The sequence below is a fragment of the Oxyura jamaicensis genome, chromosome 2 (assembly GCF_011077185.1).
Source record: "Oxyura jamaicensis isolate SHBP4307 breed ruddy duck chromosome 2, BPBGC_Ojam_1.0, whole genome shotgun sequence".
In the NCBI taxonomy this organism is placed as follows: domain Eukaryota; kingdom Metazoa; phylum Chordata; class Aves; order Anseriformes; family Anatidae; genus Oxyura; species Oxyura jamaicensis.
Window position 1 is genome coordinate 72,514,534 of NC_048894.1, and position 17,907 is coordinate 72,532,440.

Below are 17,907 nucleotides of genomic sequence, written 5' to 3' on the forward strand. Positions count from 1 at the left end.
AAAGAAAGAAAGAAAGAAAGAAAGAAAGAAAGAAAGAAAGAAAGAAAGAAAGAAAGAAAGAAAGAAAGAAAGAAAGAAAGAAAGAAAGAAAGAGAAAAAGAAAGAAAAAGAAAGAAAGAAAGAAAGAAAGAAAGAAAGAAAGAAAGAAAGAAAGAAAGAAAAAGAAAGAAAGAAGTGGAAAGAAAATGCAATGCACTTGCAAGGACATTTATCTAATGGAGTCATCATATTGTCTCATATGTCCCTTGCCCCTGTGGATTATGCTGTGCATTGCTATCAGTTTATCCCACTAAGGTAATTAAGAAATGGCTTTTGTATGGTGCTAATGGTGCTTCTTACAGTGTGATGCATTTCAAAAAGCTTTCCTCATCTCTCTTCTATAATTTTTCACACTGCTCCAGACATGGAATTAGAGTCAGTGGCTTTTTGAAATCTTTCCAAATTACAGAAAAAATTATCTGCGGTACTAATTACTTGATAACCTCTGAAAAACTATTTCTAGTGGATTCCAGGTTCTCGATAATGTACTTTAAAGGCATTTTTTCCTGTGAATTTTAGCTAAACCTTTCCCCGCTAATCACAGCTGTGTTTCTAATTACCTTCTACTACCAGGCAGCTTCAGGATCAAAAACATATCATATTAAAAATCTCTGCCCTGTCTCATTCAGACAGTGGAAGGATGGCAGTACTTAATATTGAAAATGACTTACCAAGAAGAATGACAACACAGAGAAGGATTGCAATTAAAGCTCCTGTGCTCAACCCAGCTGAGGAGAGAAAAGCTTCAGCATGGCAAGTTCTCACTCGTCCATCTCTCTCACAAGCACAAACCCTAATTGTGAGAGTACTGCTGCTGCTGAGAGGGGGCACTCCACCATCAGAAATCAGAACTGGGAGGTAATAGATATCTTGAGTAGTTCGACTGTATTTCCTTCTTCTTGTCAGTATACTGGCTGTGTTATCTACAGTATTGAAAAACAAAATAAATAAATAAATAAAAACAACCACTAAACAGGATATCATCTTAATGAAAAGATGAAAAAAATGAAAAATGTTATTAACTTTTTTCTATCCAGTAGAAGCATTGGGCGTTTTAGAATTGCACAATCATAATCTGTGAAAATGCATAATCTAGATTTAAATTTATTGGGAAGTCTTTCTGGCCAATGGACAGTTAAGAGAAGACAGGGCAAAGTAAATAGAATTGCATAAATAAGATTATTTATGCTCATGTCTTAGAGTCTAAGTGAATTTAGGCAAACATTTTGGGCCCAGTTTTCAAGTGTTTTAATCCTATGATATGCTGTGTATGGACACCTGTAAATGTGAATACCTGGAAATCTATGAATATCTGTGGTGGAATTCATCAACAACATAAAGTCCTTTTGATTCTCAAATTAATGTTATTAAAATGTCTTTAGTAAAAGTTAAAATAAAACTTTCACATTTTGCTGTTTGTGATAGATTTTATAGATCACCTAACTTGCAGAAAATATTTGAAAGGACTCATGCTGTAGGGAGGTCAAGATGAAGATGTAGTTAAGGAGGGAAAGGGACAGGGAGAGGGAGGGGGGGAGGGAGAGAGAGAGGGAGAGGGCGAGGGAGAGGGAATGGGGAAGGGAAAGGGAATGGGGAAGGGAGAGAGCAAATACTAGTTGTTCTAAAGTGGTAAAGGTCAAAGGTAGGTAAGGAAAAGTGAGAGAAAGTGATGCAATATTTTGTCACCATTATGTTACCTACAAGTCCATCTGGCATATATTACAGCCAATGAGAATACTAATGCTACTACACACACACTGCAAGAGCATTTATGGGCACTAATTGGGATGGTAAACTACCACACATGTCCCTTCAAGTCCAAGAAATTTAAGAGGCATAAAGAGAGTGTAGAGGAAGAAATGCTATGATAATATATTTACATCACAATTTCATGTTTAAAATTTCATTTCAGTTTGTTGCTGCCACTTTAAAAGTACTGGCCCTTGAATAAAAGCCCACAGATAAACCAAGCAAAACTGGAGACCATGAGAAATTGAAGGCATGAGGAGCTGTAGAAAGAAATCAGGACCAAGAAGTAAGAGGCTGGAAGAAAAGAGCTCTCCTCTCATGATGCTTGCACATGACTAACAGTCACAGATTCCCAGTGGTGGGTTTGTGGATTTGGAATTTGTTAACAAACAACACAGAGGTGACAGTGCAAAAATGTGTCTGCTGAATTTTCCTTCCTATTACCTATATATATTTATTTATTTATTTTTATTACTACTGTAGCTACAGTACTTTTTACCAGGTGACTATCCTTCATGCCAAATCTTCTGTCAAATTCTGTGCCAAATTTTAAACCATTAATTTTAACTCAAACCTCTCTACATTTTGCTTTTGTGTATCACCCAATAGGGGTGTACTGATCAAAGCTGCTACTGTAGCCCCCCAGAATAATATCATAATATATTTGATAAGAGGTTTCTCATGAGAAATATATGTGAGGTAGGAATTGCCTAAGGTCACAAAGGAACCATGCCACTGAGCCAAAAACTGAGCATGAGGTCCCGCTGCATTGAAGCTGATTAGCTTTCTTCTCCATCCTTCCTGCTTATCTTCTTGGAAATCTCCAGTCTGAGTTTGTTACTAATTCATTAAATTATGTTCTTCTCCTTTGCAGTTGGTGCAAAATCTGATTTCTATTCATTTATTTTCAGTAGGCCTTGAAGACCTCTTCACCTTTGTCATGTCACTTTTGAAGACTAAATTCTGAGATTCATGCCAACTTCCTCTTTAGAGGCATGACACCAGCCATATACAATGTTATTTGTATTCATTCCATTTACAAAACCCTTTTAAAGCCAAAATGGCACAAAAACATAATATTGTCATCTGAAACATCTGACACAGAGCAATATCATCACATTATGAAAATGTTATTTCCACAGATAAAATACTTTTGGTACACACATATTCCAAAGTAAAAGTGTTTTCAATAGTCCGTAGAACTCCAACACAGAGCTGATGAAAAGATATATATATAAGGTCAGGGTCTTCATTTGACATAGGGTTGTGGAAATGATTCCTGTATACCTAAAGCATATGCTATGTAGAAATATTTATCTTTCTCTTATAAACATTCTATTAAATTTTAACTCTTCTCTTCTCTTGCTTAATCTGGGTCTTTATAACCTCCTAAAACATACCATGGTGTTCTCAGTAATGTTTAATTTTTTCATCATATTATTGTTAAGAAATAAATTATTTCCAGATTATTCAGCACCTAAACTAGGAAGGAAATTGTTCTGTTTTATAATGGATTCAAATGATTGAAGAAATTAAGCCAGATAACACAAATTCAGATTACATTTATTTTTAAAGAAAATTCTTTCCTAAAGCAGAGTGAGTAGTAGCCTTAAGGCCATGATTACAGACTGTGCCCACCCACTGAAGTCTTACTAGGCTTTGCTGATCTAATTCTAAAATATATGGAAAAGTCCTAAGTCTAACTTAACAAAATTGAAACAGCTTGTTCTTTGATACACATATGATCTAATTAAATGCAGTACCTGAACAATCTCAGTTGATGTATTTTAAATACTCCTAAGAGAAACTCATAACCTTACAGACCACAGACTGCAAACAGGTAGATCATCTGCATGGCTTTTATTTTTTCAGCACATATATTGGTAAAGTTAGGGGGCAATTTAGGAAGCTGTTTTATCTTTCTGCTACTTAATGTTGCATACAAAAAAAAAACTTCTTGGCTTGCTTTTTTCATAATATCTTTCCCATTTGCTACTCAGTTTATTTTTTAATGTGAGACTATCAGTCCCAACTTCCCTAATACTGCTGGAGGACATCGATAAAAATCTTCAAGGGTTCAAACAGGGAAACCACCAAAGAATACAAAATGATCTTTAGTTGGTCTGTCTGTCAGCAGCCAAAGCAGTAATAGATTGAGCTCCAGAAACAGCCCAAGAGCAGAAATAAACACATATATATGTGATTAGATCAGAATTTAAAATGAATACATATTTTACATAAAAAGAAATTAATGTTCTCATTATACACACTAGGTGATGACCGCTGCTTCTGTTTTTCTATATTCAGAAAGAAACTCTTCATCATCTCCTCCACATGCATTAAAAATTCCAGTGACTTTTTGGTTGTTCAGCATCCAATTTATAATTCATTCCCTCTCTTGAAATGCACCTTGTAACACCCTATTAGCAGAGCTTCTCTCTCTATAATTTCTATTTTCATCTTCTGAACTTGCAGGCTGTTAAACAAAACAAGGGTGGGGAGTGAGTGTGATCCCAGGAACAGTGATCACTCACACTGCTGAATTTTAGCACCATCCCTGGTATGCTGTTGGTTTGGGCCAACTAGGACTCTCACATAAAACCCAGCCACAGCCTGAGGTAACAGCATATACCAGCGACCCTCCCAGCAAGTAGTGTGGACAAGCATGCACAAGTTTACTCCTCCCACTTTACACAGTGCTTCAGTGTTATTCCAACAGCCTGTAGGTCCTTAAGCATCCCTAAACAGCCTTGTACTACACTCTGTACCACATAGCTTCCATTCATGCTATGGTAATACCACTGCTCTGTTGGCCTGCAATTACAGTTTTCATAATATTTTATAAACACAGAAAATAAATAAATAAATAAATAAACATAATGATGAAATCTAAGGTCCATTGGGTATTGCTCGGGGTCCAGATGAGGTACAAGGCCAACTCCTATATAATGTTCACAGCTAGCCTTTCTTATTAAGTTTCATTGCAAAAGAATGGGACCAGTCCTGGTTTTCATTTGAGGTTGTTCTTTGTTTTACCACTCAGCACCAATACTGCCACAATAAGCTAAAGACTGAGTGGTCACCTAGAAATCCCACTGAAGTCATTAGTGAGGTGCAACATTCCTACATGCACTTCTTAGGACACACATCACCATGAAGAGAAAGCAATTTCAAAGAAGTGACAGTTCTAAGGGAATTTTATTTCAGTTACAACAAACGAGAAGATGACAATCACACAACAAAGTTATCCAGAAATAACACCTCAAAAACCTACGGATATGTTCAAGGACTCAGCTTGAAATGAAATACAATCCCTATTGGTAATAAGTGACACCATATCCATGAGCTAAGCATTAATATTAACATCTGTCATGTCTCTCATCCCAGAAGAAAAAATTCTCAGATCTTATTCTGCTAACTCCAAAAGGTGACAGCAAGTGTTACTACCAATAATAAGAACAGTCCTTCATTTCTGCTTAATACTCTACATTATTTCCGTTAGTGTCTACAAGCCCCAGACACTTCATTTCAGCTACCTTGTCTGCATAAGTACGAAAATAAAGGTGGGGACAGATGATCTTAGAGGTCTTTTCCAACCTAAATGACTGTGATTCTATGAAATCCTAGAAAATTTTGTACATGAGAATCTTCCTGTGCCTATATCCAAAGAAGGCCCCAGTATTAAAATCTGAGCAGGAAAGCGTGACCTCCTCTTTCCCTTCTTCTGGCATAAATCTGTAAAAGAGCGAGGGATCCAGTATCATCACACAGCTAGAGAAGCAATGATGAAAATGCAGGCTGAAAAGAAAAACATAATTGACCTAATATAACAAAGTAAAATTGAGGATTCCTGAGCAGAAGTTTAAGTCATAGATAATGTATAAATAAATACATAAATAAATAAATAAAACTAAAGAGAAATTTTAGTTTTGTTTATCATGATTTAAATTTTTCAACAGAAATTGACAAACTGCAGTACCAACTGTATCCTGTTTCCATCTTTAATTAAATTGTTTACATTCTCTATCAAAAACTACTGGTAGACCCACTGAGAAGGAAGTTTTTACAACAAGGAGCAGCTTTTACAAGAAGGCTTTTGTCATGAAACAAAAAAATCCCACAAACTGTAAAAGCTAGAGGCAGCCAAGTATGAAGACAGATGCTGATGACCTAGGAAAGAGTTTACCAAGGGAAATTAAAAAAAAATAATAATAAAATACTACGTTACAACAAGAAAGCTAGTTTGAAAGAGAGAAGAGGGGATCATGGACTGAGAAAGTCCAGATACAGCAGACACTCAAGGAACACAAGTGTATAGGATAGCAGCAGTAGCACTAGGATGCTGCGAACTGCAGATCTGATTCTTCCAAGCCTGGAAGGAAAGTTTTTTTCTCTACAAATTTAGACTGTGAACTTCACCCCTGAGAAGTATGGTAAGAACCTGGTGTGGTGGTTTTACCGTGCTAAGCAGTTGAACACCACAACCGCTCTCTCACTCCCCCTCCTCAGATGAGGAGGGGAAGAAGTAAAGGAAAGAACAACTCACGGGTTGAGATAAGGATGATTTAATTAAAGAGGGGAAAAATATATATATATATATAATTAAGGAAATATTATTATTAATTAAACAATTTAACTAAAGGGATAAAAGGGAAAGGGGAAAAGGGAGGGGGAAAGGGAATAACTAAACAAAACAAGTAAAGGCTATGTGGAAGTGCAGAGGAAAGAAATTACTATCTACTTCCCACAAATGAGCGATGCTTGACCACTTCCTTGAAGCAGGGCCTCAACGCACGTAGCCGGTGTTCGGGAGGAGGACAGACGTTTTCGCAATGAGAGCCCACACCTCCCCTCTTCTTCCTTTTTCCACCTTTTATTGCTGAGTGTGACATCATATGGTATGGAATATCCCTTTGGTTGGTTTAGGTCAGCTGCCCTGCTGATGTTTCTTTCTCACTTTTTGCCCACCCCCTAGGAGGGTTAGAGAAAGTCCTGATGCTGTGCCAGCACTTCTCAGCAGCAGACACAACACCGGGTGATACCACTGCTGTTCTAGCTACAAGTGCAGAGTGCAGCACTGTATGGGCTGCTGCAGGGAAAGTTAACATCCCAGCCAGACCCAGTACACCTAGGCTTGCTGGAGATGAAAGGGTTGGCTACTAAGGGAAAATTAACAACAACATAGGGAAAGAAAGATCCATCTAGTGCATGTTGCCCCAGTTCATGACCACTAAACCTTCTCATATTTGGGCTGTGCTTTGCACACACAGCAAGTTAGAACATAAGAACATCCTCTCAAGTGGGTTTGAGGTTACAGATGGGAAATTCTGCATGGCTGTAATGCAGCAGCTCTTCACACTCTGAAGATGTGGCAATTCGTTAAGCCAGACTGCGTGCTGCATGCCAGGCTGTTATCACATTCCTCTTCCTATCACCTCTGCCTTTTCACATTGAGCTTCTGAACACAGAAGAGACAGGAAGGCATAGTAAAATCAAAGAAGCTGAGATACCAGGATAACACCAAGGAAGGTGAGCACTTTGGAGAATACTAATTTATTTATTATTTACAATTTGAGAATTCCTTTGACATATTAAAGGAGGACAAAGGAGAATCTCCATCCTTTACTGGATGCAGGGGGAAACTTAGTTACAAGAGATGAGGAAAAGGCAGAGGTGCTCAATGCCTTCTTTGCCTCAGTCTTTAGCGGCAATACCGGTTGTTCTCTGGATTCCCAGTACCCTGAGCTGGTGGAAGGGGATGGGGAGCAGGATGTGGCCCTCACCATCCACGAAGAACTGGTTGGTGACCTGCTACGGCACTTGGATGTGCACAAGTCGATGGGGCCGGATGGGATCCACCCAAGGGTACTGAGAGAACTGGCAGAGGAGCTGGCCAAGCCACTATCCATCATTTATCAGCAGTCCTGGCTATCGGGGGAGGTCCCAGCTGACTGGTGGCTAGCGAATGTGACGCCCATCTACAAGAAGGGCCGGAGGGCTGACCCGGGGAACTACAGGCCTGTCAGTTTGACCTCAGTACCAGGGAAGCTCATGGAGCAGATCCTCTTGGGAGTCATCATGCGGCACTTGAAGGGCAAGCAGGCGATCAGGCCCAGTCAGCATGGGTTTATGGAAGGCAGGTCCTGCTTGACGAACCTGATCTCCTTCTATGACAAAGTGTCGCGCTGGGTGGACGAGGGAAAGGCTGTGGATGTGGTCTACCTTGACTTCAGCAAGGCTTTTGACACCGTCTCCCACAGCATTCTCCTCAAGAAACTGGCTGCTCTTGGCTTGGACTGGCGCACACTTCGTTGGGTTAGAAACTGGCTGGATAGCCAGGCCCAGAGAGTTGTGGTAAATGGAGTCAAATCCAGTTGGAGGCCAGTCACTAGTGGCGTCCCCCAGGGCTCGGTGCTGGGGCCGGTCCTCTTTAACATCTTCATCAATGATCTGGACGAGGGCATTGAGTGCACCCTCAGTAAGTTTGCAGATGACACCAAGTTAGGTGCGAGTGTCAATCTGCTCGAGGGTAGGAAGGCTCTACAGGAGGATCTGGATAGGCTGCACCGATGGGCTGGGGTCAACTGCATGAAGTTTAACAAGGCTAAGTGCCGGGTCCTGCACCTGGGGCGTAATAATCCCAAGCAGAGCTACAGGCTGGGAGATGAGTGGTTGGAGAGCTGCCAGGCGGAGAAGGACCTGGGAGTGATAGTGGACAGTCGGCTGAATATGAGCCAGCAGTGTGCTCAGGTGGCCAAGAAGGCCAACGGCATCCTGGCTTGTATCAGAAATAGTGTGACCAGCAGGGCTAGGGAGGTGATCGTCCCCCTGTACTCGGCTCTGGTGAGGCCGTACCTCGAGTACTGTGTTCAGTTTTGGGCCCCTCGCTACAAGAAGGACATTGAGGTGCTTGAGCGGGTCCAAAGAAGGGCGACGAAGCTGGTGAGGGGCCTGGAGAACAAGTCCTACGAGGAGCGGCTGAAGGAGCTGGGCTTATTCAGCCTGGAGAAGAGGAGGCTCAGGGGCGACCTTATCGCTCTCTACAGATACCTTAAAGGAGGCTGTAGAGAGGTGGGGGTTGGCCTGTTCTCCCACGTGCCTGGTGACAGGACGAGGGGGAATGGGCTAAAGTTGCGCCAGGGGAGTTTTAGGTCAGATGTTAGGAAGAGCTTCTTTACTGAAAGGGTTGTGAGGCATTGGAACAGGCTGCCCAGGGAGGTGGTGGAGTCACCATCCCTGGAAGTCTTCAAAAGACGTTTAGATGTAGAGCTTAGGGATATGGTTTAGTGGGGACTGTTAGTGTTAGGTTAGAGGTTGGACTCGATGATCTTGAGGTCTCTTCCAACCTAGAAATTCTGTGATTCTGTGATTCTGTGATTATAAATTACAGGCAGGCACAAGAGAAATGAGAAAGAATACCTGTTTATAGCTTAAGGCATGCTGTAATTTTCAGCTCTGCTTATATCAGCAGTTCAACTTTTATAAATTTTCTGAGAAGTCATAATTAATTAAAACCAAAAGAAAATATATTAGAATGAGTAGAAAGTGAGATCAGTGAATTTGTTTATGCAGTACTGTATTGGTAGGCATTTGTTTCATTTCTTTACTGATAACTCTTGGAAATATATATATTTTTTCTTTTGTGTTGGTTTCAAAGCTACTGCTAATGGGCTTCCTTTCTCATTCCGTGAAAGCAACTTAGCAGACATAGCTATTTGCCTTTGAGTTGGTTTGTGAAACACCAAGAAGTAGCAGCACTGAACCTGTACACTATGCACTAATTTACCTGTCTGGTCAATCTTAGATCCAACTTAATTTACCATAAAAGGATCAATGATGTTCCCAGGTCTGATGAAGAATTCCCTTTTTACTTTCATATGTCGTTTCTGTGGTAACTCCTGTTCAGGCTGGCATTCAACCCTTTTGCAGTGACCGATGTTCTATGGTTTGTGTTTACTGATACCATGTATAATGCTAATTTTGCACTTTCTCAGACATCTTTCCTCTTCCGCATAACTCTCCTACAGTTACAATTTCTCTTCTTTACAGGAGTACATTTCATTGAAGGGCAGTAGGAAGTTGCAATACTGAAGAACCAGAGAGAGCATGCCACATCTTTGATGTGAACAAAGGCAGGAACTACATAGATATTTCCCACTTAAATTGGGTTGCAAAGACTGGGGTTCAACATGGCCTTCTTTAATGCCACTTCAGATGCTCTAGAGAAACTAAGACATAGAGTGAAAATATGGTAACTGGCATACTTATTTGCAACTTAAAAGCCCTAAAGTCAGTTCACTGCCCTGCCACAGACTTCTTGTGTGATATGGTTGGAGATAATTTTGTACATACCAGGGAAGAGAGAAACAGAAAATTCTGCAGGAGAATTCATGCTGGCATGGGATGAACTGATCTCTGGAGGTTGGTCTCTTCATAAATAACAGTCACAGAATCACAGAGTGACATAATCATCTAGGTTGGAAGAGACCTCCAAGATCACCAAGTCCAACCTCTGACGTAGCACTAACAAGTCCTCCACTAAACCATATCACTAAGCTCTACAGTCATGCTAGGTAATGCTTTTTGGACTCAGTTTTGAACTTCACCATGGGAAAAATGCTAATTTGCATCACAAACATAAGTAGATGAACACATCAGAAATTTAATTTTATACAGATGCTGTTGGGATCAGTGTGCTCTAGATTTTAAACAAAAGCAGGCCTCCACATATATAGATTTTAAAGTATCTTGTGGCCACAGCATTAACAAAAAGGAATCTCCAAAAGGACAATGTTAGAAAATGAGCCTGCCTTTTTTTCTTTTTTTTTTTTTTCACCTCCCAAACATTTTCCATCAATGGGCAATTTTCAAAAAGCCAAATCTCTTAGAAGCAGAGGGGAAAAATAAAACTGTAAATATTTTTGTGAAATGAAACCTCTATCCTGAAGAAATAAAAGAAAAACAAATCCTAAGCATTCTCTAGTGAGTTGCTTTACCCTGAAAGTAAGGTAAACTTTGTCTGCTTTCAGAAGTCAGCAGTTGCAATTTCCAAAGATACAAGAATGGACAAATCTTATTGGCAGTGTTGGGTGAATTTGTACAATCACTGCACAAATTCTTACTGTCCAGGAAATTTACAAGACCCATTGAAGCATCCATTATAGACTATATATATTGGGAAAAAAAAAAAAAAGAAAAAAAAAAGAAAAAAAAAGAAAACCCAGCAAAACATTGCCATACAGTGCATAAAATTCATAAATTTTCTCTTGAACCTAAGTAATCTGTTCTCTGGGGATTCAGTCTTTTGCCAGATCCCTGAAAAGTGTGGTGCCACTTCTGCAAGAGGTATCGAGTAGGTAACAAAATAGGCAAAGAGGAATAATATGTATTATAAATTCAGACAGTGAAAGAAACTATGCATATGCATATGTCTATATACTAATTGATAGGGTTATAGTAACAGTTAAATATGCTCTCATGCATTTTTCCATCAAACTAATTAATTTTGACAAATATATCAACTAAACTTTGACCATCTGGAAAAAATACAAATTTTCAAGGATAAAAAAGTGTAATTTTAAAATTCAGTGCTTCAAAAGAATGCCTTCCAGAGGGACCTTGACAGGTATGAAAGGTGGCCCTGTGAGAATCTCATGAAGTTCAACAAGCGTAAGGTCCTGCACCTGGCCTGGGGCAATCCTAAGCACAAATACAAACTGGTTGGAGAATGGATTGAGAGCAGCCCTGAGGAGAAGGACCTCGGGGTGGTGGTTGATGAGAAGTTTGACATGAGCTGGCAATGTGAGCTTGCAGCCCAGAAAGCTAACTGTATCCTGGGCTGCATCAAAAGAAGTGTGGCCAGCACCTTAAGGGAGGTGATTCTCTCCCTCTGCTCTTGTGAGACTCCACCTGGAGCCCTGTGTTCAGATGTGGGGCCCCCATCACAAGAAATACATGGAAGTATTAGAACAAGTCCAGAGGAAGGCTACAAAGATGATCAAGAGTCTGGAGTACCTCTCGTATGAAGACAGGCTGAGGGAGTTGGATTGTTCATCCTGGAGAAGAGAAGGCTCCGGGGAGACCTTATAGCAGTCTTCTAGTACCTAAAGGGGGCCTACAGGAAAGCTAGGGAAGGAGTCTTTATTAGGGAGTGGAATGATAGGACAAGGGGGAATGCCTTTAAACTAAAAGAGGGTAGACTTAGAATAGACATTAGGAGGAAATTCTTCACTCAAAGAGTGTTGAGGCACTGGAACAGATTACCAAGGGAAGCTGTGGATGCCCCATTCCTGGAAGTGTTCAAGGCCAGGTTGGATGGGGCTTTGAGCAACCTGGTCTGGTGGGAGGTGTCCCTGCCCATTGCAGGGGGGTTGGAATCAGGTGATCTTTAAGATCCTTTCCAAGCCAAAGCATTCCATGATTCTAAGAACCAGCTCTGCTCTGAAGGGGCTCTTTCATCTTTCTTCCAGTTCTTCAACAGAAGATACTTCTAGTCTCACAGTGCCCAGGCAAATTTTAAATGGGACATCCAGTAGCAGATCTTACTGATTAGGCAAAAACTGTATATTTAAGGCACTACACACAAATGAAAAGGATCTAAAAGTTATCTGTGAGAACATTCTAGAAAACACAAAGAAGTCTACTATCTTCGATGCTAGTCTTGTAGTATCCAAACTGTAACAAAAGTACCTCAAAATTGAATAAGTATTTGGCTGTTAAGGTTTTTAAACAAATTACAACACTTTACTGGACCTAATAAATTGTAAACACCTGTTTTCATTAAAAAGCCATCATAACTACAATTCGCAAACAGACAAAAAAGCATATTCCCTGGGTTTGTTTTCTAAAATTACAGACTTCAGGGAATGATTACAACCTAATGCATTTTCTTTGTATAGCAAATAAATTTTATTGTTGTTCTTGTTTTGTCTTGCTTCCATGTGTATGGATACTGCACCATTTTGCTGGCTGTCCTCTTGTTCACACTCTTAAACTTTTACTCTCTCTGAATACTACTTTGTCAGTACATAAAAAATCTCACCCAGCATCAAATAATGTACTGTAGCATAAGATATTCAGTAGGGAAAAATGTGTCATATTTTGTCTTTTCCTTTTTTTTTCCTTTAAAATGAAAATCATAAAGTACAACAATATCCAGAAGGTAATCCAACCAATTCTTAGGTCCAGCTAGTCTGTGTTTTTGTTATAGTCCTGTATTCTCCCCTAATGGTTTTAAGCTCTGTATTTTGAAGGTATGTACTCAAGGGTTGTAGCTTTAACATTGTGTATTGTTACTGAGTAAAGGCACAAGCTCAGGCTCAAGAGATATAAGCTTGACTGGTCATACAATCAATTGTATGGACTGACAGCTTAGTATCTGTTTCCTCTACTGAAGACATGGAATATTTTTGACCCGAATCATAAACATGTTGGGACTGAATATTGCTGTAGTATATGCAGGCATGTAGGGACAAATTATGAAATCTTATGCATGCGTAACACTTCTAGATTTCAGTGAAAGTGCATGGGTATGTGTTAAAATTTAAGGATCCAGTTCACTATTGTAGAGTTTTTTGATCTTGCAGCTCTATTGATAATATACAGTATAGGAACATTCATGAAATAGTGCATTGGGGCTCAAAGTCAGTGCTGTTCAGGATTATGAAATCAAGGAAAAAAAATGTCTACTGACATTTTTGTGAAATGAATCCTTTGTCCTGAAGAAATAAAAGGAGAGGGTGACTTGATCCAAAGACAACTTCAAGAGGAATATCGCTGTGCAGTGACAGATATAGCTATCACTGACTACCATTTTCAATCTGACATTGAGCTTTTGCAAAACACTAGTGAAAATTCTCTTAAGGCAATTATTGAAGTTTTTTCTATTTCTATCTAAACTAAACACCACAACAAAACAAAAACAAAAAACCGTACCAGAATCTCAGCCATTATTGGATTATTAAATCAAGAAATGAAAATACCAGCTAGCATGTCTTAGGAACATCCTGATCCATTTTAACAGCTGATGCTCAACAACAAGATTTTTCAAAGGTGTGAACTTGTCACAGACATAAGAAATGCCTCTTTTGCACACCATCTCTCAGCCATTTCCTAGAATACAAAGTAACAGAAATTCAATTTCTGAATAGGGATAGATGATAAATGCAAAAGTTGTAAGTGGAACATAGCCAGATATTGTGAATGTACTTTTTAAGTGTTTCACTTGTATTGTACAAATAGATTGTGTCACAAAAAAAGATCACCCTAAATGGCAGTGCCTATGCAACAGAATCAAAAAGTCATATGCTGAATAAAATTGTGCCAAGGTTTTAGTTTTTAAGTTTTCTGACTACTTACTGTTAAATTTCATGTTATGATTTAAGTTAAAATGTCTTTGCATTAAGTATACGGGCAAATTGGAAAACATATTTTAGGAGTTTCTGAGTTTCCGTTTGTGTAGTAGTTTTATGCAAGATGCTACAGGAAATGCATGCTTAGTTTTTTGTGTCTCCTTAGGCAAAAGAAAAACATAAACAATAGGTCTATCTTAAGACCACCTTTAGTCCACTTTCTTCCCCCACTGAACACTGCCAAAACCAAACTAGGATGCTCCACACATTGCCTTCAGCTGTTGGTGGTAAAGCCAGTGTTCACTTCTCTTGGGCAAATAAAAAGAAAGCATCAATTACTTACTCCTGCATGCTTACATCCAAAGCATAGCACTACCACATTGGAGATTTATGAAAAATTCTCACCCTTTTACAAATCTGTATAGATAAATAACCTATGTTGTCATGCAGTCCTTAAAGCATAACACAGCCTTTTTCTAATGGTAATGATTACATATAATATAGATCCCAATTAAACATGTTCAAAAACATAAAATATCCACTTCATCATGAAACACAATTTGAATAGTTACTCAAATGTACAGCTTGGCGTAAGTATTTTATTTCAAAATTAACGTGGTCATAGTCTTTCACATGAGATCACAGTGTAGTAATACTCAATGAGTATATCTGAATCCGTCTCAAATGCAAAAATATAGGAATGCTCCATCATAATCTGAGTGGAAATGATGGACTAATCTGGGAAAGGTCTGGAGTCATCACTTAAATATTTAAAACATATGAATCGGTCCATCAATTTTTTCTTTTTTAACATTGACAGATATTGGTTTGATTTCTTTTAGAACTAGAATATGAGGACCACAAATCTATTTTGAACCAACAGCATGACTCCTTTTTTTTCTACTCCAGGTATAGTTAAATATTGGAACACATTCCTGAGGAAGATTATGTAGTCACCTTCGCTGAAAGGTTTTAAAAATGGATAAAAAATATCAGTGAAAAATATTTTAAACCTCACTGTATGTGTCATATGTACAATAATGGAGTTAATGCTTCTCAGTCATTAAAGATGTGTAGTGATCTGTACGATCTCAGAAATTCCATGGTATTACTACAAAAACGTAACTAATACAAAGCCAACCACCACACATTTCCACATGTGCATACAAATAAAAACACACAATATACTCACAGGCACAAGAGTCCAAGAGGAAAGCAACAGACAAGCATTTAAAGTTCACTCTCATTTTCATCAGGCCATAGAATGGAAACCATGAGGCAATATTTAAAAATAGTAAAGTTGTGGGGTTTTGTTTTTGTTTTTGTTGTTGCTGGAACGGCTGTATGGTTCTTTGATTCAATAAATGTGACTGAGTGACTCTGACGGCTCTTTTCCTAGGGGGCACATCTGTTATATTCTCCTATTTGTGCTTTTTTGGCATACTTAGTTGGGAAGGGCATGAAGAGATCACTAAGGAAGCCCTGAAAGACCTACTCTTGATATCACATCCATAAATGCAAACACATATTCAACTTTTTATGCCCTTTAAATTCTTAGTTTTCTCCTTTAAGGAAGGCAATAACCTTGAAAGTAGCCAGTCAGTACTATTCACCTGATAACAGACCAAAATGCCAACACCTATTTCATTAATTCACTTTCTAAAAGCATTCCTGAATGTATGAACTATAAATGTTAAAATAAAATGGAATATAAAGAAGAAATAGAATATGATTATTCACAATTCACATTTTTTTGCATACACTGTGTCCTTGCTATCAACCAGTTCAGTGAAGACAGATTAATTTTCCCCTTCTGTCAAGAAATGCATAGAAATTGTTCTGTTCATTGAGACACCCCAGGAAAAAAACAAACAAACAAACAAACAAAAAAAAAACAGAGACCCACTTCTTAGAAGTGTGTGTTTCATTTACCTTCATTGTCCCTTAGAGTAAAGTTGGGATTCAAAGAAGGCCCTTCATCAAGAGAAAAATGGAATCTTGCCCCATTTGCAGAGTTATCTTTGTCAGTTGCAGTAATAGTCTGAATTACCTGAAATAAAAATTGACAGTGAATATGCTGAAATTTGATCTTGACCTCATATATTATCTGACCTCAGCAGGATGTTCAAACTTTGCTTATTTTAATTTTCTACCTGACTGCTACAAAATTCAACAAATAAAATGACTGAGCCATTAGCCTGATTTCTCTAGCATAAAATATTTTAGGAACCATACTTCAGAGCTAGATAAAAGCATCTAAAGCATTTATACTTTCTGACATTCAAATACAGTACAGGTACAAATCCTGGTAGAGATTTTCATCATCAGCACTGTTTCTGGTGACCTTTAGAATAACATTATTGCCTAAATATTTATTTTTATAGAGTGAAAACTCAGCCTGAACTGGGATGGTATATGCAATGAAACATCTTGCTTGACATCCTAACAATTTGATGTACTTCAACTGTAGTTAGGAAAAATAATATTTCAACCAAAATGGCAGGCATATAATACCAGCTATCTGTTTAAAATTCCTGTTAAGAAACAGTTGTACATTGCCACATAATAGAAGAGGAAGAACAGCAGCCACTCTTGTGTATAGTTTGGGTTGCCCAAAAGGAACAGAATTAGATGTAGCAGCCATGTACAGGAGAAGCATTTTTGAAAGGTAAAACCTTTACTTTCAAAAGCCCTGATGATTTTTAAAATTTACTTTCCACTAAAACTGAGCTAAGCTTTTGGAATATGTGACCAAGCAATATTTCTACCTCTGCCTTCATTTTTGTGCTGGGCCTGGAACCTGAAGTGATAAAATAGAATTTAATAAAAGTTGTTCTTGTGATATATCCAGTGAAGCCCACACAGAGTGCTGCACAGAGCTGATAGATATCCTGAGGGAAACATAAAAGAGGTAGGGAGAGGGGCTCTTTTCATGACATTTTTTTTTGTTCTGTGTTCAGCTGCAGTCTGTCTGGACTGAATCTGAAGTGTAAACAGTGTGGGCTTTAGCAGGTTGTTCTATTTTAAAACTAAAAGACAGTTTGCAGGTCTTTAGCTCCATTCACACATGAGAAGTAAAAAAATACATTTTAAAGCCAATAGACTACAATGGTTATTCTATTGTATACAAGACAGTATATTCTATAGACTATGCATGTTTCAGATAATTAATAATACTGCTGATAACTGCTAAGAATATTTTTTAAAGTTTCTCACAAATATTTTTTGGGCCAAACTAGCATAATCAGAAATGTCTATAATCATGAAGTTTGTCAACGGCTTGGCAATACTGGGGAAAATTTTGGTAAAAGCTAGTTGTTCTGTATTAAGTTTTGAAAAACATGGTGTATATGTATTTGAAACAACTACCATGTAAAAACAGACATATAACATTTTCTTAGATACATATATTTAGTTACTAGTATTGAAATGGTACAAACAAAGCAAGACAAAAACAACAGTTGATGTAAGAATATTTTCAAGAGATGCCATGCATTTGACAGCCTAGTAGATAAACGTTGTCCTGCTGCCCTCTCTTATATAAAATGTTCCATTATATTTTTCAGAATCTGGCTTCAGGAAAAATGCATTTTTTGCAGCAAAAAGTGCCACAAGTGCCACAAGACTAATATTAAATTTATTTGTGATTAAGATGCATTTTAAAACTCAGCAAAACATTCTGCCTACATTCCTGACCTTACACGTGAAAATTTGAGTACCCCCAATTACCCCCAGTTGAGTACCCCCAATGCAAAAACTACAGCATCAG

At 38.4% G+C, this 17,907-nt stretch overlaps 1 protein-coding gene across 14 annotated transcripts in view; it reads right to left on the reverse strand.

Annotated features, from left to right (window-relative positions):
• Window positions 1-17,907, reverse strand: part of CDH18 (cadherin 18) — a 551,977-nt gene that overhangs the window by 6,833 nt on the left and 527,237 nt on the right. For all 14 annotated transcript variants that reach the window (XM_035318020.1, XM_035318019.1, XM_035318016.1 and 11 more), the window contains 2 exons: window positions 16,071-16,188; window positions 711-962 (listed from right to left, as the gene is read on the reverse strand). In XM_035318020.1, coding sequence (XP_035173911.1) covers window positions 711-962; window positions 16,071-16,188 — 370 coding nt within the window. The remainder of the gene's footprint in view (window positions 1-710; window positions 963-16,070; window positions 16,189-17,907) is intronic.